The sequence below is a fragment of the Ursus arctos genome, unplaced genomic scaffold, assembly GCF_023065955.2.
Source record: "Ursus arctos isolate Adak ecotype North America unplaced genomic scaffold, UrsArc2.0 scaffold_3, whole genome shotgun sequence".
NCBI lineage: Eukaryota > Metazoa > Chordata > Mammalia > Carnivora > Ursidae > Ursus > Ursus arctos.
In genome coordinates, this window is record NW_026622985.1 from 28,756,154 (window position 1) to 28,780,434 (window position 24,281).

Here is a 24,281-nt window from a genome sequence, read left to right on the forward strand (position 1 = left end):
CAGGTGTTGGGTTTTTGTTGTTGTTGTTGTTGTTGAAGTTTACTCACCTTGGGACCTTTTCTTTAGGGCAACCTGAATTTAGGAATTGGTCCTGTAAATCTGAGATAATATCCACAGTTATGATAAAAGAGATATGAGGATATTTTAATTTGTCTCAAGAGGAAGACCTACTCTACATATCTCCTGTGTAAAAAGGAAATGTGAGCAATACACTGACTTTAAACTTGCCAGTGAAGTCATCTTTCCCACCCCAACTTCCAGGAAATTTACTTTCATGAGGAAGAGAGAAATGATTTGCACAATAGCCTTCCATTAGGAATGACCATGAGCCACAGAAAGTAGTTCTACTGACAGATGTCAAATGACAGTTGACCCAATTGGTCTTGAAGAATGACAGTCAATCATGACCCATCACCTGGGAACCTGGAGACTCCGGTTCATAAATGACTGGACCCAAACAATTCTTCCATATAACCATTTAAACCATCTTCTCTCCTTGGGAAGAAAATAATCACAAAACTCTATACAAAAATACTATGAAACATTTTTAATCCTGGAAAGGACTTGATTTACTAGTAACCAAAAAGGGGAAAAGTCAACAAGAATAAAATTCAGTCTTTTAAATCAAGTGGACACATTTCAAATTGCTCAACGTTGTTAAATGGCATGATGTAATTTATCCATAGAAGACATGGTCTCATCCAGTGGAAAACCAATTTAAATATATTTTGACAGAGGACTAGGAGACATTATAGGCAACAATGGACTTAATGTAGTATTTAAGGCTTCAAAACCTGTGCCTTTTAGAAAAATAACCTATAACTTTTTCTTCTACCATTTATGAGGGGAAAGAAACAACAAATGTCTATTAAAAGTCACAGAAACATGATTAATTTGTTTATGCCTTTCAACATTCCACTAAGCTCTGCAAAGGCAAGACATAAAATTACATTGAATTTTATAGCCAAGATTGGTCTGAATATTTTCCTCATGATATTCTTTCTGTCATACTTCTTCAGCGCTTGGAATAAAATGACAAATCACTGGGACCCAAAGGGGAAAGGCAGCTCCTTTCCAAAGATGAGACTGAGCTGACAAAATCTATTTTATATCTAAAATTAGAAATAAAATAAATTCTTCAATACCAACTACATTTTCAGAGACTTCATTAAAATTTAAGGCATTTTTTTTGACATGTCAAAGATTTTAGTCCAATGACAGGAGAAGAAAGAAGCTACCTGGGAGCAAATCCCAATTATCTCTATGGCTTGGTACATACACGTGGAGCACAGCCGAAGATGAAGAGAGGTGACAGGTGACTATGCGGAACCTTCTGACTCGGTCCAGCCTGGACACCTTTGCCAGGACTCCTCTGAAAAGGTGCAACTCCAATGTACTGTCATTCTTCTGTTTAAATTTTGATCAAGATGGGGGGAAGGCTCATCAGCACAGTTACCAGGGTAAATGTGAGCAATGTTAAAATAATTTCTTGTAATAATTTCTTATTAAAACACGATTTAAGAAATTGAATGTGAAAAAGCTTGATGCTAAGTGACGCCCTCCCTGAATTTCACAACAAACAATAAAATCATGGCAACCTCACCTATACTCACGAATCCCACAGCAAAGATGAACACAAAATGAACATTCATTCAACAACAGAATGGTTCAACGTTTTACCCACCAGAGGAATAACTGCAATTATTTATTTTTTTCCCACTTTCCACAAAAATAAAGACATTACCTGCTGACTCAAAAGTTACAAGTCATACTTCATTGAAAGACTTGGGGCAAAACTTTCAACAAACCCTGCCCCTATGGCCTGCCTCTCAGGCAATCACCAGTCTTTTTTAAAAAAAACCTAGATTAAGATCTACAAAGATTACTGTTTATTGAAAACAAACCAGAGCACCTTAGATCATCAATGGTCAGTAAACTTCCCTCTTTCCCAGTTCTGAAACAATAAAGGTTTACACAAAATTAGTTAGATTCAACTCCATTCAAACTTCTTTCAACAGATAATTATTCAAGTCGTGCTGATTCTAGTAACCCATCCGTCAGAGGAAGTTCACAATTACCTGGATCACTTTTGAATAAGAACAACACGTATTTCCTAACTACTTATGGTACAACCACATTCTTATTATGAATACAATTATATGCAATTTCCCAAAATTGAATTCCTGCCTTATTTACGGAAAAAGAAAAACTTCTATGGAAGTCATAACCCTCAATGTCTTAGAAGAAAAATAACCATATAACTTTGATGCTTGATATAGGGCCAGTGTCCCACTGCCATTTTCTGCGAACCATGAAATTATCTCAATACCTTCGCACGGTTATGTGTACTTATACACAAGCCATCCCATTTTCTTCTTCATGATTTTGCATGTGATTTGATAAACAAGCTTTCTCACTCATTTGAAATTATACTTCAAGCATTACATAAATGGTCTTAAGCCATTTGATTTCCACAATGCCGTCAGCTTGTTTGTTTTAAATGGAAAGTCAGGCTTCTCTTTGCCTTTTTTTTTTTTTTTTAATATTCCTTCAACTCTTTCAGTCAAGCCCTTCTTACCAGTTCCAACAAGGATGAAATTTCAAAGGCGAATGTAAGTTTAGATAACCCAAGCACATGTTTACATTTTTATTCTTCCTAAAAAGTTACTGCTTACTTAGGCTTCTGAAATCAAGAAAGACTGTATGGAAAAATGAAAAATTTATTGTCTTTCTTTGTTCACCATTTTTTAATAGAAAAGATGTTTTAAGGTCTGTCAGGAAAATAAATAATGGGAAAAAATTATGTCTTAAAACTTTTCAAATCTCCCCCCAAACTATAAACAAAGAAAAGACATAAATAGAATCACAATGCATATGCTCACATCTGCCCTCCAAAGCACACTTTTTATGTAGAAGTTATAAAGAATAAAAGTTACCCATTACTTATATGGCATGCATCAGCAGTGCACTGGTGGGCTTAACCTTGGTTTTCAGTTATGTCTATTTACAGATAAATCTCTTCCTGAGTTGAGCTTCATCTTCAGTTGAGACCCAAGCCATTTGCTTTCCTATTTTTGGCAAAATAATTGACCATGTGATAAGGCAATCAAACATTTCAACCTCCTTCCCTTTTCAGCGGCATGGCCCTCCTCTGTGAGATCACCAATGTGCCGGATACGAAGACAGGATCTAAACTACGGTCCTGCAGAACTAGAGATCAGGTTTCTTTATTCATTAGTCTGAAGGCTATAGCACTGTCTTTTCATATATTTGGGGATCTTGAGGATTTCAGTTGAACAGATTCAAAATGGTCTTCTTTTTCCTATGAAGAAAAAAATATTGAAACAAAATCAACTCATTCAAATTCCACTAAGATTTTTAGGATCTTACGGGTCCAGAAGGAAAGTTCTGGAAATCATTTTAATCTACCTGCCAGTTGTGGTTAGGATTTTACATTTAAAGGAGAGTGGCAGATATAAAACACATAGCATGCCTGCCCTGAAGGATGTTTTTGACGTCCAAGAGATAAGACAGATAATCCAAAATAGAAGCAAACACATGATCGCAATAGATACCAAAAAATACAGCTTCACAAAAAATATTTTTGTGAAGCAACCACTGAGACCTGACCCCTCCTAAGGGGATATCTGACCTGGGTGCTGAAACAAATGACCTTGCCGTATGAATTTTGGACAAAAGAAGATTGACAGAAGCTACATATTCGCAAGATAACATCGGATACATACTAAGAAGGAGGACAGCAGAAATAAATAAGGAGAAGTAAGACATAAGATCATTTGGGTTCGCAAACATATTTTAGGAAAATATTTTGGGTATATACCTTCTAAAGATACTAAAAACAAGTCATCTTGGATAATAAATCAAAATTTTAACTCAGATACAGCATTGCTGGCTTTGGTACATATTACATTCAAAACGCAGCCTATTAAAATAAGCACTTCTTTAATGGGGAAAAAGAGATTTAAGAGAAGAGATTTCTCCCAATGTTTCACTGTGAAAGTCAGAAAAAACCTTTCTGGAGTGTTTCTGTTTGATAAGCCCCAGTGCACTGCCAGGAACAGGATTAGACTTTCGGGATAAAATATGTCTGTCCTCAAGGAGCTTACAGTGTGTTATGGGAAAGAGCTTTAGGGTACCAACAATAAACTAAAAAGGAAATCTGAGATTTTTATGGTCTTTCCTTGAGAAGATTTGATTCAATATGTTCCTGAGGGGAGAAGGGCCAGAGGCCTGTTGATGATCTTCAAGGGGAGATTTGAAAATAAAAACACGGAAAACACTTTTAAAAATCATGTTAGTGTCATAGAGTTTTAGGTGCTGTGTCCTCTTTGTTCACATGGGACTTTGATCCTATCGCTGAGATGGTGGGATATGTAGGTGTGTGTGTGTGTGTGTGTGTGTGTGTGTGTGTGTGTGTGTGGAGTTAGCACCACTAAATGAGACTTACGGATGACAAGAACTGTAGCTTATTCACATTTTAAATTCCCAAAACGTGACTCCAGGCCTAGTACATGATAGGCTGTCAGTGTTCATGCAAATGTATTGCAATGCCACATTTCAGAAGGGGAAACACTGGATTGGAACTCAGGAGATGGGTTTTTAATTACTACCTAATCATCTCTTGGACAAATAAGGGAACTGTTCTAGATATGGGTTTACTCAAGCATTAAATAAAGATGCCATACAAATGATTTCTCTGAGTTCTAAATTCAAGAACTTACTCAAAAGCCAACTTTTCCCAGCAGCTTCTCCTTACCTGTCACTACCTTATTGCACTCCCTTCTCCATGCTCCGAGAGACCCTACACGATGCTCTTGTCCCACTGGCTGATCGTGTGTGTCTGTGTAAGATGAGCACGTGCCATGTACTAATAATAACTAGACAGTCTCTGACATAAGAAACTGTATCTAATTTGACATATCACCCAAACCAGGCAGAGTGTCTATCAGACAGTATCCCATGAATGATGGTGGAATGAACAAAGAAAAGAAAAAAAAAAAAAAAAGAAAACCCTGAAGATACATTTTTAAAGTTGCTGAGAAAAGCCAAGAAAAGTAAATCCATAAATAAAACCCGACAAGTGCAGTGTATTGGGAGGAAAATACCAAATAAGGTCTGGCCTTTAGGACATGAATAAGCACATATAAGATAAAGCAAATCTTAAATGACATAACAGTTAAGAAACTTCCTACCATTTTTGCTCCGTAGAGCCAGGCATAACAAATTTTTAAATGGGACACACAATAAGACTTGTCCGATGATGTTAACAGCAGCTTCATTCATAGCTGAATATTAGAAATAGCACAAGTATTTATCAATAGGAGAGTGGCTAAATCAATTTTGGCATATCCGTACAATAGAATACCAATCCTGAATAAAAAGGTATCTACAACTGATTAACACAGGGTAGATAAATCTCAGAAACATTTTTCTGAAAGAAAACTTAGGCAAAATACTATATACTGTGTAATTACAGTTATATGAAGTTCTAAAACAGACAATACCAATCTACAGCTTAAAAAGATCATGACAGTAGTTTCCTCTGGGGGATGAAGAAGGGGATCAATTGCACGCAAAAGGACATGAGTTTACTTTCAGGAGTGAGGTTAATATTCTATTTTTTGATAGGATTTGGGGTGACACAAGTATATGCACTTCCCAAGATTCATCTAATTGCATACTTGTTATGTGGGCATTTCACTCTATGTAAATACTGTCCCTTAGAAAAAACTGAAAATATTGAATTCTCTCATCAATTATATGTATCCTGAAGTGTTTAGGCATGAAATGTTGAACCCTGCAGCTTACTTTGACATGCATCAAAAAAGATGTATTGGTAAACGAATAGAGGAGTAGAGATTTAGAAAGATAGATAATAAATCAAATATAGTAAAATTTAGGTGGTGGGTATGTAGCTGTACCACTGTACAATTCTTTTGGCTTTTCCATAATATTTTAAATTTTCATTTAAATGATTTTTTAATTATTAGGCAATTAAAATTGTTATTCAAAACAAAAAGAGGTGCACTCAGCCTTCTCAGGGAGAAAGACTTTATCCTCCATCATGTTTCCTGTGACTGTTTTTAGCAATCTTTCAAGCTTTCGACTCTCTGGCCATAAAATAATAACAAAGGAGGTACTGCCACATGAGGAAATACTTCAAAGTTTATTAACACTTGTAATTCCTGGGGCACCTGGGTGGCTCAGTTGGTTAAGCAGCTGCCTTCGGCTAAGGTCATGATCTCTGGGATCAAGCCCCACATCAGGCTCCTTCCTCAGCGGGGAGCCTGCTTTCCCTCTCCCTTTTCCTCTGCCCCTTCCCCTGCTTATATTCTCTCCCTCTCTCTCTCTCTCTCTCTGTCAAATAAATAAAAATCTTAAAAAAAAATAATACTGGGGCGCCTGGGTGGCTCAGTCATTACGCGTCTGCCTTCAGCTCAGGGCGTGATCCCAGGGTCCTGGGATCGAGCCCCGCATCAGGCTCCTCTGCTATATGAGCCTGCTTCTTCCTCTCCCACTCCCCCTGCTTGTGTTCCCTCTCTCGCTGGCTGTCTCTCTGTCAAATAAATAAATAAAATCTTAAAAAAAAAAAAAAACTTGTAATTCCCACTTTTTCTTTTACATTCAGCTTAAAGGTCACTTCCTCCTCAGAAGCTTACCTGGCACCTGAATGCTTCTTCCATTATAAGACAACGCCCTTACAAAGAGGGAATCACAAGATCAAATCAGGCGAGAGAAGTTTAAGTATTCTGACGATGGGAGATCATTCTCCATGGGTCTCTTGTGTTTCTGCAAGTCTTCTGAGGAAGACATTAATTGTTCTTTATGGTACACAATCTTCTCAAAGCTGTTTATATTACAAAAAGCCTTGGAAGAATACAAGAAAAGTTTGCTTGCAGCCCTGATACTGTCTCCCCCATGGAGCAAAAGACAGACATGCTTCCTGACTGTTAGAAAAGATTCAGATTCCCCAAGCTAAGGCCTCCTCTTATACAACATAAAACACTGTGTATCACCTAGGCCGCCCCACTCTTTGGGAAATGGGGCTCAAGGAAATAAAATAATCACTGTCATTGTGGCCACTGCTATTGCTATGAATAATAGACTTGTTTCTGACCCAGGAGACTCCTTCCTTCAAAATGTCCATGAAAGTATGGCGGGTTAATTTGTTGGCTAGCAAGTGTGGTGCAATTCCATAACCTTCATAGTTCTTCACTGTTTTGATGATGAGGATGGCAAATTGACAGAAAGATGTGTTTCTAGAATAATAAGGATGACAGCCTCACACACTGGTTAACAAGATTTGAGCAAAGTCCGTGAGAATTAGCAATGAACATGGTGACCAAACTGTATGATCCACAAGGCAATTAAAGTTGTCCACTTCACTGCCTGGAAGTGGAAAGGAACCGGGGAGGTGGTTGTAGGCTGAATTCTGGGAAATGGTTCCAAGAGTTCCTGGTTCAGCTGCCTGAACGGTGGCCTGGATGTTGTTAATCCTCCTCTGAGCAAGAGGACTTCCTCACCAATCAGGCCATCAGTTGCAGGTGTGCTCCTTCGTAACCAGTAGTACTAACATTCACCCCTACAGGAAACAGTTTCGCCCTCTTTCAGACAGAGGTTACAGAGACATGCACCTAGAATGACCATTAAAGAAAAAAATAGAAACTACTCATGGGCAGAAGCTAAGTGAATTGTTAAAATTTTTGCTGATTCTCTTTGGACATGATGTGGCAGGAATCAATGATCATTAAGAATGGCAACAGCTGGCCATCCTAGCGATAAACACCTCTTGCTCTCTATCATGCCAACTTTGGGCGTGTTCAAAGATGACAGTAAAAGGTCTCAGAGATTTCATAGTGGGTCCCAACTGCAGTTAACAGAGCTTTGGCCTTCTTTAGAGGTTTCACTGAGACGAATTCCCACAGGAAAACCTCGTGAGGGAATGCCTAGCACTTGGGTTGTTACTGCCCCAGATGGGTTGACAATGTGGGAGTCCACTGGAGAATGACAAACTGACCCAAAGGAATCTTAATAAGTTAATATGATCAGCCCCACCCTGGAAACTTCAACTATCCTGTATTTTAAAACCAGGCAATAATTTAGATTTATAAAAATGTAGTAAGAAATAAGGTAGATTCCTTTTTTTAAAAAGGCTCCAATATCCGAGTCAAGCCTAAATCAACAAAAGGACAAAACACTTCCAGCCTCAGCCCGAAATCAGTCTGGCTGGGACTGAAACAAGAAGGATTCCCAAAGCTGAAATAGATGATGTCGGGAATGATAGCCTTGCCATGTAACATAGGATCTTAGGTGGACCAGAACACTGCAAGTTTGCGTGAGCAACTGCTGTGCTGCTTAAAAGCGAAAGCATGTGCTTTTGCTTGCTGTCCCAGAAACTGTCTTTCTCTCTGCACCCTTAATCTCTTCCTCCCCATCGATCTTTACTTTGGCTGCTTTAAGGAGAAAGATGATTAGTTTTCCTGTCACCAAGAGGTACTGAAGGCCAGGCACAACCGCCTGGGTCGGCTAGGGAGCCTTGAGGAGGGGAAAGATTCAAGCATTTATGACTCTTCTTTGCAGGCACCAAAGTCACCATCCTACAGAACCTGTGACAGGAGAGGGACATGTAAATTCTTTTAATGGGGTTTAAGCAAGGTTCTCCGCAGGGAGGCTAAGATAATGTGACCTTGTGTGAGGGATTCTGCAGGACTATCCAAGTTTCCTTCAGGAAACTGCTAAGTAAATAAAGTTTCTTGAGACTATGTGACCAGATTTGCAATGCTAACCCTGTCTGCCAGTCATGGAAAAACAGTCCAGCACTTGACTAGACTCTTTGCTATTGGAGACAGCATGGCCGCACTTGAATATGCTACCTGCTCTTTGACATCAGCTAACTCACAAAGTATTATCTTTTGAGGTGGGCCCAAGCTAACAGGCTATGTTAAAAACCGTCCAGCAAGCTGAATCATGCTCTCCACCTTTGTGGCCTCACAGCCCTAATGACCACTTTGTGAGAGAATTCTCAGTGATTAATGATTCTGCCAATTAGAGACTTCAGCAATGGGAAGGAGCCTTTCCCCAGAGGCATCTTTTGGGATTTTAGATTCATCACCTTGATATGGCTACCAGGTAGAGCCCTTCTGAAAAGCAGCTATTAGCTTCTTACGGAGTTCTTGTCAAAACTGAAAGCCATTCCCATGTACATCTTGTGATTCCGCAGCCTGATAGTTGCATTCATGGTAGGTAAGCAAGGTGGCAAGGACCTCATAAGCCTCACTTGTCAAATATAAATGGTATATTCAAGAATACAGCTGGTCCTGCCCAGAAGCATCTCAACCTTAGATGAAAAAATGGCAGCATACCCTTTTGGGGAAACTTTATCCCTTACTCCACCACCAAAAATGAAGCCACTGGCTCCAGTCCTTAGTTCACCTAAGTTCTACCTCATGCTTGGACCTGTTCACTGATGATTTAGTTGAGTTGAACCCTAATGGGTGCTCACCAGCTGCTGTAGCTCTCCTATCTCAGTGCCAGGTATGCATAACTGAAAACTTACAAACTGCTTGGCTTAGTGGGCAGAATCCAAAGCCATTCTCATAGCTGTGGCCAGTGCTTATCTTGATAAACCTTATGAGATCACCACTAACTTTGGAGCTATCACCAAGAGTCAATAAACTATTTGGTCTGCCACTCGGAAAACTATAGACTGATAAAGCAAGATTACTCCTCTCTGGGGCAACAAATTCCAGAAACAAATCTCAGCTGATCAAATCATCTGGGTCACTCATGTAGATACTTCCATTAAGGACCCATGGTCTGAAAAGATCAAAGAGAATTAAGCACACAACAGAGATTGCACCAGACAGACTGCCACAAATGCTGCCTGGACCCATCATTCTGCTCACCATAGCAATGAATCTGTCATCACACACTGGGTACAAAGTAAAGGACTCTTTTTCAGATGCAGGGGTTACCAAGCATGCAAGACTTGGGATTCATGCCAAGAGTTGACCAGTTTTTCCACGGCAAATTGATGAGGTCACAACTCTGATCACTTCTTTGGGCCATCAGTAGTGCCTTACCACTTTTGACACCTGTTCACATGATGGGGCTGCTGTTCCAGTCTGATCCACTAACTCTAGCCACACCACTACGTCCCTTGAAAAATGTCTGTTTCATGTTTGTGATTTTATGGATCTTTTGTCATCTAACAATGGTGCCCTTTATCACAAAAGCTACCTGAAAATGGGCTGAGAGTAGAGATGTTCAGTGGTCCTTCGTTACTTCAGACTGTTGAAAGGTATCATTGAGCATGAGAAGGGCCTTCTCAAAATCACACAAAAAGATTTCTGACTCTATCTCTCCCTTACCTCCACCTGGTCCACACTTTTAATAAGGTCATTCAGTTACTAAACATGCTTGTCCCGAGAAAGGGATCATCTCCTCTTGGCTGTGTCATGCATAATTATCAGTAAGAAGGTTAATTAAAGTTATATGCACTTATATAAGGTTATACACACTTACATAAAAATCCAGGATTCTACCCTGTCCACTCATGGACATGACGTGTCTTTTTTACTCAAAAGCAAACCCCTAGGGAGTTTGGAGAGTCTAGGGAGGTTCAGAAGGAAGTCGAGGAGATTCAAATATAATTCTAATATAGCCATCTGCATTGTTTTATTGAATTGTCACGATTCTAGATCAAAAGGATAATAACCACTTGTTGACTACACAGCTCATCAAGACCTCCTACCATAGCCCACATGAACAAAGGCAGAAGACACATTTAGTCTCCATCTTAAGTTTTTTAAATGCCTTTGTCCCTCTTGCACTTGAATGTTCTGGAGCGTAGGTCTAGGTGCCAGTAAGGGCATAAGGGGATATGTAGAAATAAGATGAAGTTTTAGCTGAACTGGGAAAAACTGATTTTGTGGCAGTGGAAGAAGATCAATAATGCAGTCTGATAATGAGGTGCCTGGAGGAGATACCTTAGACCCTGAGAGGTATGAAGGATGGAGGAATATTAAAGATAATTTGTTTTTCAGAGCCACCCTGTCACCTTCTATGAAGGATAATGCATTTGTGTTCCTTTTTCAAATGGTTGCAAGTATCCTAAATTTAATCGACTATTAGGTTCACCATACCCACCAGATGCTCTAACCTTAAGTAAGTCCCTTTAAACTTACTGAGAAATCTATAAGAAACAGCAGGGAATGGCCCGTTTCTGCCCCAAATAACATCAACACCAACATTCCCATTGCCATTCCTCAGTCATTCCATGGAGTGAACAAGCACCACCCAGTTTACAGCATGGACCAACAGGAAAAGTTGGACTGACTGCTCTTAAGCAGCCTCTCAAAGACAAAGAAGAGACACAATTATATGAAATGAATTTACTAGCCAGCAAGGGGGTTGCAGGCACCATCAGCCCATATTGCCTAATTAATGTAGGTCCCACTTGGTGTCTCCAACAATTGTCTGTAATACTTTATTTCCAAAGGCACTCTATGTATCTTCAGGACTGTACTTCTTGTGTAGAGGGAAGCATTAACTTCTCTCCTGAAAACATGGTGGCTTACATTTGTATCCTAGGAGGGGTTGTAAGTGGTCATAATTCAACTATTTATGAGAATAGCCCCAATATATCATTAACCTTTAGCAACCGCAAGGATTTTCAAAATGAGATTACAGTTGGTTATTCAGAGGTTTCTGAAGGGATAACTGATGTTATTCACATTTACCCTACAGGCAGTTATTCAGTTAGAAAGGGTGGTAAAAAATTTGTCTCTGACTTTAGCTAAAGTATGGAATGACACCACCTCAGCCTCTGATGACATTTACGTCAACATCAACTCACGGTTCAAACATTATTATGGACGATGTAATTGCCCTAAACTTCACCCTTGAGGGTCAAGACAAAGTCTGTGCAGGCACTCATCTATTTTGGGTGTCTGGATTGCCATCATCCTAGACCAAAAGACAGTGACCACTTGGTTGAATATACTGCTCACCAAGTTCCCCAACCATGGCTGTATAGACAAAAGTGGGAGATATATTGGGTTCTGCAAATTTCTGAAAATGTCTTTGACCCTATTCCATATGAAGTTTATGGAGGAAAGATCTCAATGGACAGGTCTCAGGCTGAGTAGAAAGATCAATACTGGTACTTAAAGCTGCCCGGCTTTCTAAGGTGGATCCTCACGGTTTATGGGATTTATTCAGCTAGTTGGATCTGGGACCCTGGGGCTATGTTCGAGGTTAATAATGCAGGTTCATCTCATCTTGCTCTTTGGTGTCGTATTGGTAGTAGCTTTATTTAAATGATACATACAGTAAATTGGCCGGATTTGAGCCCAACCTCAGTCCAACAGATTAAACAGAGTGGTGGAGAGTGTGCTATACTAATGGGAAAATTCACCAGAAGCCAAGATGGTGTAGAAATGAAGTTTGGCTATTTTGGGGAGACAATTCTCTGCGGTTCTTTTGCATTTCTGTAGATCTTGTGAGTAAGACAGTGATTTCCCTTTGTTCAAGATTATCTTTTTAAGGATCTTTGTATAGAAAGCAGCTTTGGAAGCTAAAGGAATTGTATTTTTCCAGAGCAAATGGCAGGAAATGGTATCTTCCTCTGAAGCAATGAAAGCACGCACTACCTCTCTAGTACAGCGGCAGTAATTTCTCTCTTTGGAGCAAAAGACAGGCATGAATACTGCCCATTCTAAAAAAGTCAGGTTCCCAAAGCTTGCAGTTCTTTTCCTGTAATGCAGGCCACTGAGTGTGCAAATGTCATCTGTTCCTGTTCACAGAGCCCTGAGGAAAGTGGGGTTTGGGGAACTGGTACAAATGCTGATACCCTGGTTAGCGTGTTTGCAGTGAGCTCTGAGCTGTGCTTTGTCTCTGACCGGGAGTCTTGCATCTCCTAAACTGTCCATGAAACAGTGGCAGGCTCATTTGTTATCTTGCAAGTAGGGTGAAATCTCGGTTCTTGACATTAACTATGCATTTGTTATTCCAGAGCAAAAACATCCTTCCTAAAGTACCACAGTGGAAAAATAGTTAAATAACCATTAGAAGGGGAATATGGCTTATTCATTTCATTTTTAAATGATCCCTTATAATATATTTATGTGCTTAAATCAGGAGAGTAAAAGGAAATAGTTACGAAAACATTCTCAATAAATGGAATCTTCCGTCACTTGTCCTTCCTGCTGAAAATCATCTGAAACACGTTCTTTCTTCTGTTTCATTCTATTTTTAATGCTGAGTGTAGGTACACTGGTAATTTCTCCTATTTAAGTCAATGGTGAAGAATGTCAATAAAATGTGTTTATAAATAATATTTAAGGCTTAACATTAATCTGTTTGGATACCGTAATCATTTCAAAGCTGACAAATGTGATGGTATCTGATAAGGCACCTCTAATACCTCAACAGTTTATATAAATTTTACTTTTTCTATGTGAAAAAACTGGGTTGCGATATAAAAAACAAAAAAAGAAAAGAATGAGTGAATAAGATCTTTTGTAACCTAAAATTTTTAATTAGAGAACAACACATTATCTTTGTGAAAATTCAAATATCACAAAAATGTACTACTTCAAAAACTAAAGACTCACATTAGTTCAAGACTCCCCAGAAGCAGCCATTGTTCACAGTCTGCTTTGCAAAGACTAACATAAATAATCTTTAATGGATGTAATAGTCTGTGTGTTGTTTTTACTTTACTTATCTTTGGCCTATTGACATACATATGTCTGTTTCTAATAGCTGCATAGTTGCACAGGATTCCATTACTTTGATATATGGAAATTTCTTATCTACTCCTTCTTCATGGTGTGTAAGGTTGTTTCTACTCTATTAATCAGGAAAAAAAATGCTGCGGTGAATATTCTTATATTTATATCCTTGTGTACGTCTAAGAGTATTTCTGTTGGATAAAAATACCCATGGAGATAGAGACAGACCGAATCACAGCATTGCATGAAAGCTACTATTAGGTTACCAGGGCCCCTCATTAATAAATGCAAAGTAATACCAGGTTAAAATTCTGCTCTCACCTTTGTGGCCAAGGATTTAAGTTTTCCCAGTAGTGACTGTTTGTTGGAATATACAACTTCTTCCTCATTGTCTTCTCCTTCCATGATAGCACAACTGTCTGCAGCTGGGAGTTCACACTCTTTTGAGTTAGTTGTCATCACTAGTTTGGAATATTTGTACTCCAGTCTAAATAGTGGTAAATAAGTGAAGTGGTAAATAAATAAATAAATAAATTACAAATGAAAGCTAATTTTAGGTGGTCATACACCAGCTCTTGTAGTATAGTTGCTCTACTAACCAATGTCCCTCACCGATAGCCAAAGCACTATGCGTTCTCATTTATCTACCATCTACACACAAATCTTTTCCAGGATTTCAGAGAATCGTGGCAGTATAGTTAACTCTATCAATTATTTTACATTGATTAAATTGTCCAGTTATGAAGAACTTTTGAAAAACAAAGAGAAACCTTGAAGTTTGAATGCACTTTTTTAATATATACATATTTGGAAGCTCAGAGACTATATGATTTCCCAAAGTTTAGTTCATAAGGATGAGAATACCACATAGGTAAGTGATCTGGTCTTTATTGTTTTTGTATATAACCCATTCCTTTCTATTCACCACCTCAGATATTATAACGGCCTAGAGATATTACAATATACAACTTTCAGAGCCCCGCGGATATATACATCATTGTAGAAGAGGCAAATGTCGTAACAAATCAATATATATTCAGGAAATAGACTCAATATTCAACCCTAGATTCCTGAAGTCCTGGAGCAAATAAAGATGGTATTTGCCTATATACTTAGTCTGTTTCACAAGAAACTAAAAAATAAACATTGGGGCAAGAAGACACAATGTTGTCATGAAAAGAAAAATAGAGGCAGAGAGAAAACCTGACCTCTGATCTCAGCTCTGCTCCCATCTACCTGAATAAGCCAGAGCCTCCATTTTTCTCTATTTTGTAACAAATGGGTCTAATTCAATCACCTCTAACATTCTATCAACTATTAGTAGAATAAGAATCATTTCTGTTTCCTTTCTTAAAGGTCTTTCCTATAACTCCTTCATAGGAGCAGTTTCTTGTCTGAGAAAAAATAATGGATGTAATAATAATTACGTCTATAATTTTCATAACAAAAGAGATCCTTCAGTTCTTACATGGTCACTCCAATGATGTTACTTACTTCTGATTCTTTTTCCAGAAGTAGCAAGTTAGAGCCACCAGCAAAACTGCAGTGAAAGCTCCCACACCTGCTCCCACTTTCAGCCAAAAGTCAACTGTTTCACAGGTTGACAACTTTTTCTCGGGTAAAGAAATTCCTTTAATGCACCATTTAGGTTCATTCCATACATACAAGGTTTCCTTTAAAAAAGCACATACACACAAAGATGACATGTGAAATGAGATTCAGAAGGAGAAGGGTTCTACTCTTTATTCATTGTAGGCATAGAGGATTATTCAGCATTCATCCAATAGAAGCTCCAGAAAGAGAAGGAAAAAATAGAGAAGAGAATGAATAGAGAAATAATGAACAAAAACACAACAAAACCAAATAAAAACATGGATCACCAGATCAGGAGGCTTGGTCCAGGGTGAGGAGGTTGACTAGAAATGACTCGCTTGGACATACCATTTGGGCTTTTTTCCTCAAAATCCTTATGATCCCTGACTTCTTAGTCATGTTTTTAATTGAAAGCTTAGGTTGTCATGGGGTTCACCTACCCATGATGTAGGTCCATTTCCCCCACCAAGCATCTCCCCTGGGAAGAAGAGCAAACTCTGGACCCAGGACGTGCAGGCGCACCATGACGGGCAAGTGGTGCTGGGGCAGGCACACAGACTGCACCCTTATTGCCCATGCATTATTCTGGGTCATCACTGCCCACAGTAGGTCCTTATTCTTATCCTCCCAAAGCAGATGACTCAGTGTTGTTAGGACAATGTTTTTCAAACTGCAAGTTGCAACTAACTAGGGAATAATGAAATCAATATACTGAATATCAACCATGACTTTTTTCAAATAAATAGATCAAATAACACTAACCAGAAACAAGAATTAGAGTACAGTGCATGCTTCCTTTTATACTTCAACAAATACAATGACCAGTAGCAATTTGTTTGATGACTGTATCTAGTGAGATTAAATGACATAGAAGACTCAGTTTTTTAACCATTGTGTCTGATTAAATTTTCTGGTGTCTGATGGTCACTTTAGCAATATCCTAACAGAAGGATAACATAATAATATGTAATTTTACTGTACACACACACATGCACGCACACATTTCTGCAATTAAACACGAAGTACAGAAGAACAAATGGTATTTACTTTAAGGAAAAGTTTCAATCAAGTTTTGGATAAGAATTCTCAGCATGTTTTTTAGAAAGGACATTAGTAATTGAAGTTTTTTTTTTTTCCTGCATGACAACGTTAATATTTTCATTAAATTTAATGTAAAAAACACTTTTAAAATGGGTCACATTATGTTTGTAAGAATGAGATGAGAAATGAGGGTTATGTTCAAATACAAATGCTACATCTCTAAGGGTAATAACAACAATAGAAAAACATTAACTCTAGTCAACACATGTTGGCTTCATCTGAAGTGCGTTCTAACAAAAAAAATAAAAGACCATGCAATACTTTATATGGTTTCATCGAATGTGCAACAGTCAGTGAAAATGGCAAAGCTCTAATGTCTAATGACAGTCATAAACAAAATGTTAAAACTTCAAATCAAAAAGATACTTGTAAACCCAGAACACTTAACTTTTCCATAAGCTCCTCAAATTGTTCAAGAAAAAAAAAAAAAAAAGATCAAGCTATTGGCAAAATTTCTCAGTCATCCCATAACTATTAATTAGAACACCTTACCCCTTCATCCAGTCACATGTCATTGGCAAAGGAGAAAATGGCTGACTCTGCAGCTGAAAATACGTATTCTTCTAGCATGGTGGGATATTTTGCAAACAGGGTGAGATAAATTTGATGATAAGCTTTAAAATATCCCTCTTAGTGATAACATGGTATCTCTTCAAATCTTTACGACTGCATGACATTTAGAAGTAATGCTTACTACACACTGAGAACCTGGTATAGATTTCTAAGATCCAATTTGATAAGAGCACTTTCCCCACAAGTTGTGCCACTCTCTTAGTTTGCAACCCTCTCTGTGGAGGACCTGTTGTAATGTGTAAATTTAACTTCATACACGCCTGGATTAGATACAGTTACAGAATTGGGAAAATATACTCTTAGTCAATACAGAGTGAAAACCTGTAAAGGATGGAGCAGGAAATACAGTGCAATTTTAAAAACTTAAATGATACCCTTAGCAATATTTTGCAATCACTGTATTTTCTCACTCATGAAGCTTTTGGCATCCAAAGAAATCTACCCTTGCTCGTGAACCTACCATAGCTCCCTCTTACCTACAGTTTGACTTTCTGTGAGTTCAAATAGGAAGCACATGCTTCTCCTGATTTATCATTAGAAAGTCAATAGCAACCTAATGCTTTGTCATGTGCCTACGTCATTCCCCTCACTTGATCTCATCACGCAGACATTTTATCATCTCACATCATCACAGTGGTGAGCACAGGACAATATATTTTGACAGAGAGACCACATTCCCATAACTTTCATTACTATATATTGTTATAATTGTTCTATTTTATCATCAGTTGTTCATCTCTTACTGTGCCTAATTTAGACATTAAACTTTATCACAGGGAGGTGTGTATGTATGTAAAAGGAAAAACAAAGTATTCATGGCATTTGGTACTATCCATGATTTCAGGCATTCACTGGAGTCTTGGCACAATCCCCCACGGGATAAGAGTAATGAAAAAGAGTGAAAGCTGTCATTTGTGTTACGACTGAAGAGCAGACTTTTAAAAGTATTTTAAAATATTTTATTCAGAGACTGGAAGTAAACACCCACTTACTGGGTCACGCCCATTTGTTTTGCTGGTGCAACTGAACACACTAAGCAAGCTGCACAAGCTTCGGAATGGCATTTCTATGTTTCTAACTGAAGCCTGATCTCATTTGGCAAATATTTTCAAAACTGATATCTAAGTATAGCCGAAATGTATACTTAACTATTTCTCAAGTTAAATTTAGAACTATAGGAGGGAAATTATATATTTCAATATGACAAACACATCAACGTGTTCCTAAAGATTATTTTTAAGGCAGAAACAAATATTTAAAAAGAATGACCTTGTAACTATCTGTTCCAAACATTCTTGTAACATGCTGAACCGAATTTTGTCAATAAAGAGCGTTTTGAATGAAATTAGAGAGACTGTTCCAACCTCATGGTCTTAACCTTCTCATCATTACTTTCCAGAAGAGAAATGCTGAATATTAGAGAATGTTTATATAAAAGTCATCTGACTTTTCAAAGCCCTTGAGTTGAACTTGGTGGCCAAAGAAGGGAAGGCATCCATTTCTCCTTTATTCTTTAAGAAAATGATAAGGGTATCACCATTTTAGAGAAACGATAAAGAAGAATTTCCACTGTGAGACATAAAATGTGTATCATTATTATTATGAGGACTAAAACCATGTTTTTTTGTAAGCCAAGAATTTTCACCCTTGACCCACTTAAAAATGTTAACCACCAACTGGCTCACCGGTGCACGAGCAGCGCCGTCTACATGCCCTCTCAACCGTAAGGAGCTATCCAGAGGCAAGCACACTTGGTAAATGAAATAATACATTCCTAATTTTTGTTTACGTGTTGTCCATCTGGGGACTTTTCCTGTTTTGTATTCAATTATTTCATGAGAATACATTTTATATGACCTTTATGCTTAGACTTTATCAGAAAATATGAAAATAAGTATTGTTCCATGAAATTTAATTTCGTTTTTAGGCATATTGCTATGTGTCTGCGTTGGTGTCTGTGTACTAGCTTTGCTGTGCGATGTATTTCTTAGTATAGGTTCACTGTTATTACAGTTTGAAAAATCCCTAATCAGAGACAAGTTCTGTGTTTTTTTCCTAGAGGTAAAGGCTACTGCCGCTAATACTCTGAGCGCAGGAGATGAGGTGGCACACCCCGATTTCTTGTACTCCTGCCCTCTGACCTGCCAATGACATGCTCCTCCAGACTCTCCTGGACAGAACAGTGCTCCCTCTCTGATCCCCTCATGCCGTGAGCCTTCTGCATGTTCTAGCATGTTCCCCACTCCAGGTGACCTGAACATCATGCCTATTTCATCCGCATCCCAGTTTTCAGAAATCCCATCAGAATCTGATTCTCTGATGCCAATTCCCCACTGAGGTTACCACCACCAGCAGTGATTTATTATCATTTGTGTTTTTCTCTTGTCATTTCAATAGAATTCAGAGAGGTTGAAGTGGGAAGTCATCTTGAAGGAGGAAAAGTTTGTGTTTTCATACGGTACTCCTCAAAGCTAGTACAGCACGCTAAGCACTCTCAGACACGACTCTCAGAAGTGCGAAACGATACCACCAAAGCAAGTCAGTAATATGTATCAAGAGCCTTAAAAATGTCCAGCTCCTTAGATCCAATTAATCTCTTTCTCATAATAAATTCTAAACAAATAACACATTTCCAACAAGGACGTTCATTACAGAGTTATTTAAAAAAGACTTCTCAAATTTTTCTCCAATGTCCAACAGGGGATTTATTAAATCCCAATATGTATACAATAGAATATTTGTCAGTAACTAAAAATCATGTTTTCAAAAAAATTTAATGATAAGAGAAATATATTAAACGTAATCCGAATGGTGGTAACCTTATCGGGGAACTGGCATCATTGAGTCGGATTCTGGTGGGATTTCTGAACACTGTCATCAGGATGGGATAGGCCTGATGTCCAGATACATGCTTTACTCTTTAGGTACGCTTTAGTGAACGAGTTATACCATCCCCATCTTAACTATATCTATAACTGCATTATATAAATCACATCTTGGTTTAATGATACCATTTCTTTAGAATCCAGATAAATACCCACAGCCTACAACTCCCTTACACAGTATATTTCCCCCAATGCCAGTGTGCACCATGAGCTACCCCAGCATGTGGGAGTTCACCTTCCAAACTTGATTTTAAATGCATACTAATGTGACATTAAGTTAACTATAAGCCTTAGCCATGGTTTTGAACCTGAGTTTCTGTGATTTCAGGGACGCCAGACTAGTCAATTTCTCTTCAGTCACATAGATCTGCTTAGATGGATTTGCCCCTTACCTGAAATCCTCTCTTACAGGCTCCCTCAATCTCATGGAAGTCATGCTCTGTGCACAGAGGACAAGCTTCAGCGCTCTCCCACAGAAAATAGAATGTACATCCATCACAGGTGCCTGCTGGGCACTTGCTGAAATAAAAAATGAAATGGCAGTTCTTATACCACATTCAGTCAAGTCCAATCAACATTTGAGTGCCCACTGCATACTGGAAAGCAATGTGTGGGTGCGGAGAAAACAAACAAACAGAACATTGGAAGGGGAGAAAACAACAACTTCACACCTACTAGAATCAAAGAAACAGAAAATAACAAGAGTTGCGGACGTGTCAAGAAATTAGAAACTCCAAATGCTGCTAATGGGAATGTAAAAGGGTTCAGCTGCTTTGGAACAAGCTGGTAGTTCCTCGGATCATTAAAATGAGTTACCACATGATCCAGTAATGATACTTCTAGATAAAAATTCAGGAGAAATAAAAACCTATATCCACACAAAAACTTGTACATTAATGTCCGTAGGAGCATTACTCATAAGAGCCAAAAGGTGGAAACAACTCTAAAGTCCATCGGCAGATGAACAGATAAACACAATGTGCTATAATCATTCAGGGGAATAGGCCATAAAAAGGAACGCAGAACTGATACATGCCCCAACTTGGATGAACCTTGAAAATACAGTAAGTAGAAGAAGCCTATCTTCTACTAATATATAAAATATAAATCTTCTACTAATATATAGAATCTTCTACTAACATACAGAATATAAACTCTATATATTAAATGATGCTACTGGGGGTCCTGGGTGGCTCAGTCAGTTAAGCATCTGCCTTCGGCTCAGGTCATGATCCCAGGGTCCTGGGATAGAGCCCCACATCAGGCTCCTTGCTCAGCAGGGAACTTGCTTCTCCCTCTCCCGCTGCCTGCTGCTCCCCCTGTTTGTGCTCTCTCTCTCATAAATAAATAAATAAAATCTTTATTTTAAAAAAATGATACTATTTTTATGAAAGTCCAGAATAAGAAAAACTATAAAAACAGTAAGTTAGTAGTTGCTAGGGGCTTGGAAGGGAGCTAAGGTATAGGGAGGTGAAAGCTAAAGGGTCTAGGGTTTCTCTTCAAGGTGATGAAAAGCTCTTAAAAATGACTATGGTGAAGACTGTGCATATCTATGAATATACTAATAACCGCTGGCTTGTCTGTTTTAAGTAAGCAAAGTGTATGGCACGAGGATCGTAACTCTATAAAGCTATTTTTTAAAAATTTAAAGGAGAGACAGAGATAATGTCAAAAAAAGCTCTGGGAAGACTTCTTGGTGGAAGGGATGCCTAAGACAAATCTAGAATATTCAGTAAGAGTTAGCCAGCAGAGAAAGGAAGAAAGCAAGGGAATGCGTGCTGGTGGGATGAAGTGGTAGATGAACTGGAAGGGAATTACAAGCTGGTCATTATCACAACACCTTCAAGAGCAGAGCAGTGGGTGGGCACTAGGCATACAGGCAGGAACTAGGTGGGAGAAGGGAGGTGTCATTTCTGTTTGAAGTAATGTACTTAGCCAGTGGTTCCCAGGAACAGAATGACGAATAGGACCATAGTCTGGGGGAGGGGGTGTGGAGAAACATGAAATCAAAATTGCCTGAAGTATAAAAACAAGTCAACTATCAAGTCCACATAGCTCAGTGATGCAAATGACCATGCAAACCAGGGTTTCCTCAGCCTGACGATGACACTTTCAAGAGGTGGTGACCATGGAGGGGGTTTAGACACAGGTGCAAGATTGCACAGAACCAACCACCAAGCGGGGCCTGAATGGAGACTAAACTGCTTTGTGGTACGTGGGTCTATTATGTCAACTTGCCTCTTTCATTTTAGGGACAGATAAACACAGCAGGGCTCAGAAATTAACCTGCTGCTACTGTGTACAGAATCCTTATTGATTGAAGCAAGAAGTTATTTGGAAAGGCTCTGGTGGGAATGGCTGTTTTGTTCATGAATTCATTAAAGCTCGGGGAATACTGTTTCGTTCGTGTGTCTACTCTACTTCCCTTAAGCTGTGTACATACACGGCACTGCCCTGGAAACCTTCTTTAGACCTTACTGCTGCTGAGTGAAGGTGTCTCGAAACACCTGGGGCAAAAAGACAGACACACAATAAAAGGCAGAACCCCAAAACACCCCTTTTTAAGTTGTAACTTCAGGTGCCTTTCTGATGATATGCAGTCTAAAACTAATTTTCGGTCTACCAGCAAAGTAAAATTTCATACTCCTAGTATATATTCTAAGGGCACCCTACAATATGAACACTGAAACAAAAATCTACGTGCCTAAAAACTGACTACATTTTAATATGACTATCCTTCCAAATGTCTGCATGCATAAACTAATCACAGGTGGGATGGAAATAAAAGCGTAGCTCTGTGTAACGTGCTTTGGAAATTGAGGTTCACCACTGTTAGAGCTAAGAACAGTGCTGAATGGGGACTCTTTGGAAAAATGACTTTACTCTTACCTGCCTTAATTTCTGTTTGTAAAAGGCAGTAAAGTATATTCAGATGAAGAAACAAAAAGAGATTTTTTTAAAAAGCTAAGTACAATAGATGAAAAACATACCACTGGAAAAATTATCACTATTTCTCACCTTCTACATCAGGAAAATCACCTCAAAATTGCACTTTTGAAAAAAAATTGGGTAACCAATTAGAAAAGTTCTTCAAGAACACAATTAGTTGCATAACAATGAATTGAAACTTTAAAGGTAATTAACTTTTTGATCATTGAACATAAATTACCAATATACTTTCCTGCTCAATTCTCTCCTTCCCAAATTATTTTATCTTTCCAACACAGGCACATTTTCAAGGGCAGTGAGGGCTGTTTATCTTAGGAAAATGAAAGAGTAAGTCTGGTTAAGTTTGAGGGAAAAAAAACTCAACAAATAAAAAAGAAAAGGGAAAATTAATTAAAGTTGCAAAAACCTCTGGAGAGAAAACTCAGGTTATAATTCCTGCTGGACTTGCAAGTGATTTTGTGTTTTTTCCCCAAGTGACTCAGCCCCTCCCCCCACTGTTTCATATTTGTAATTTAGCAGAAGTGAAAGGTCTGTTTCACTGCCTTCATAGGGTGGTTATAAAGGACAAAATGAGAGAACAATTTGGGCAAGTTTCAAGTACTGCAAAATAGCAAAGACTATTAACAATGCACATCACCTTCTAAAGAACTGGTAGAACTACAGAAATGGGGGGAAAAATCAAGACATTGATGTAACTTATAAAGTTGCCATTAAGTGTCAAAATACTGCAATGATTCACTGCCTTTCCCTGGTAGACTTCACTTTTTAAAATATACTCTTAGGTTAAAAGTAGTTTAGTTTAGAATCAATTCTTTAATTCTTTCAACCCACCGAATCATTTAAAATGTGGAACATCCAAATTTGATTCTTTGTTAGAAACCCAAATTTCACAGTTTGAATCAGGCCTTCTGTAAGAAGTGACAAGGATGTAGGAAGCAATACTCATTTCAATAGTGCTTATATGTAAAAGGAAAATAGAAAAAAAAAAAGATGCAAGAGAAAAAACACAAAAAGATTTTCTTCTACTAAGAACAACAACAAAAAACATATAGTAAGGTAGACAAATGCTTTATCGCCACATATGTGAAACCTTTTGATGACCTGAGTCACCATCATCTCCAACCCCTCCACACTGGCTTTCCAAAGGTGTCACTAATTGTGCTTCTTTTATAATTTTTGGTCTGCAAGATCACCACAGACACCAGCAAGGAGGGGTCTGAAGAGCAGCACGGGAATCATGGATGTTTTGGGCACACAAGGCTCGAGCTCCCCAGGATGAGCCCTGGCTGTGAATCCTAGGTGAAGAAACCACCATCGACTCAAAGGGCACCTTAATGTGGTTTTACCGTTAAATGAGGAAGACTTTCTGGTTTCCTCATTTGCTTCTGGAATCGCCTTACCAATCAGGACAGCAACGGCAACG

The 24,281-nt window shown here is 38.5% G+C and overlaps 1 protein-coding gene across 12 annotated transcripts in view; it reads right to left on the bottom strand.

The window, feature by feature from the left end:
- Positions 1-534: 534 nt before the first annotated feature.
- Positions 535-24,281, bottom strand: part of ELAPOR2 (endosome-lysosome associated apoptosis and autophagy regulator family member 2) — a 251,430-nt gene continuing 227,683 nt past the window's right edge. For all 12 annotated transcript variants that reach the window (XM_057304430.1, XM_057304429.1, XM_057304434.1 and 9 more), the window contains 4 exons: positions 20,302-20,428; positions 15,252-15,430; positions 14,079-14,244; positions 535-3,322 (listed from right to left, as the gene is read on the bottom strand). In XM_057304430.1, the coding sequence (XP_057160413.1) occupies positions 3,263-3,322; positions 14,079-14,244; positions 15,252-15,430; positions 20,302-20,428 (532 nt within the window). In that variant the 3' untranslated portion in view covers positions 535-3,262. The remainder of the gene's footprint in view (positions 3,323-14,078; positions 14,245-15,251; positions 15,431-20,301; positions 20,429-24,281) is intronic.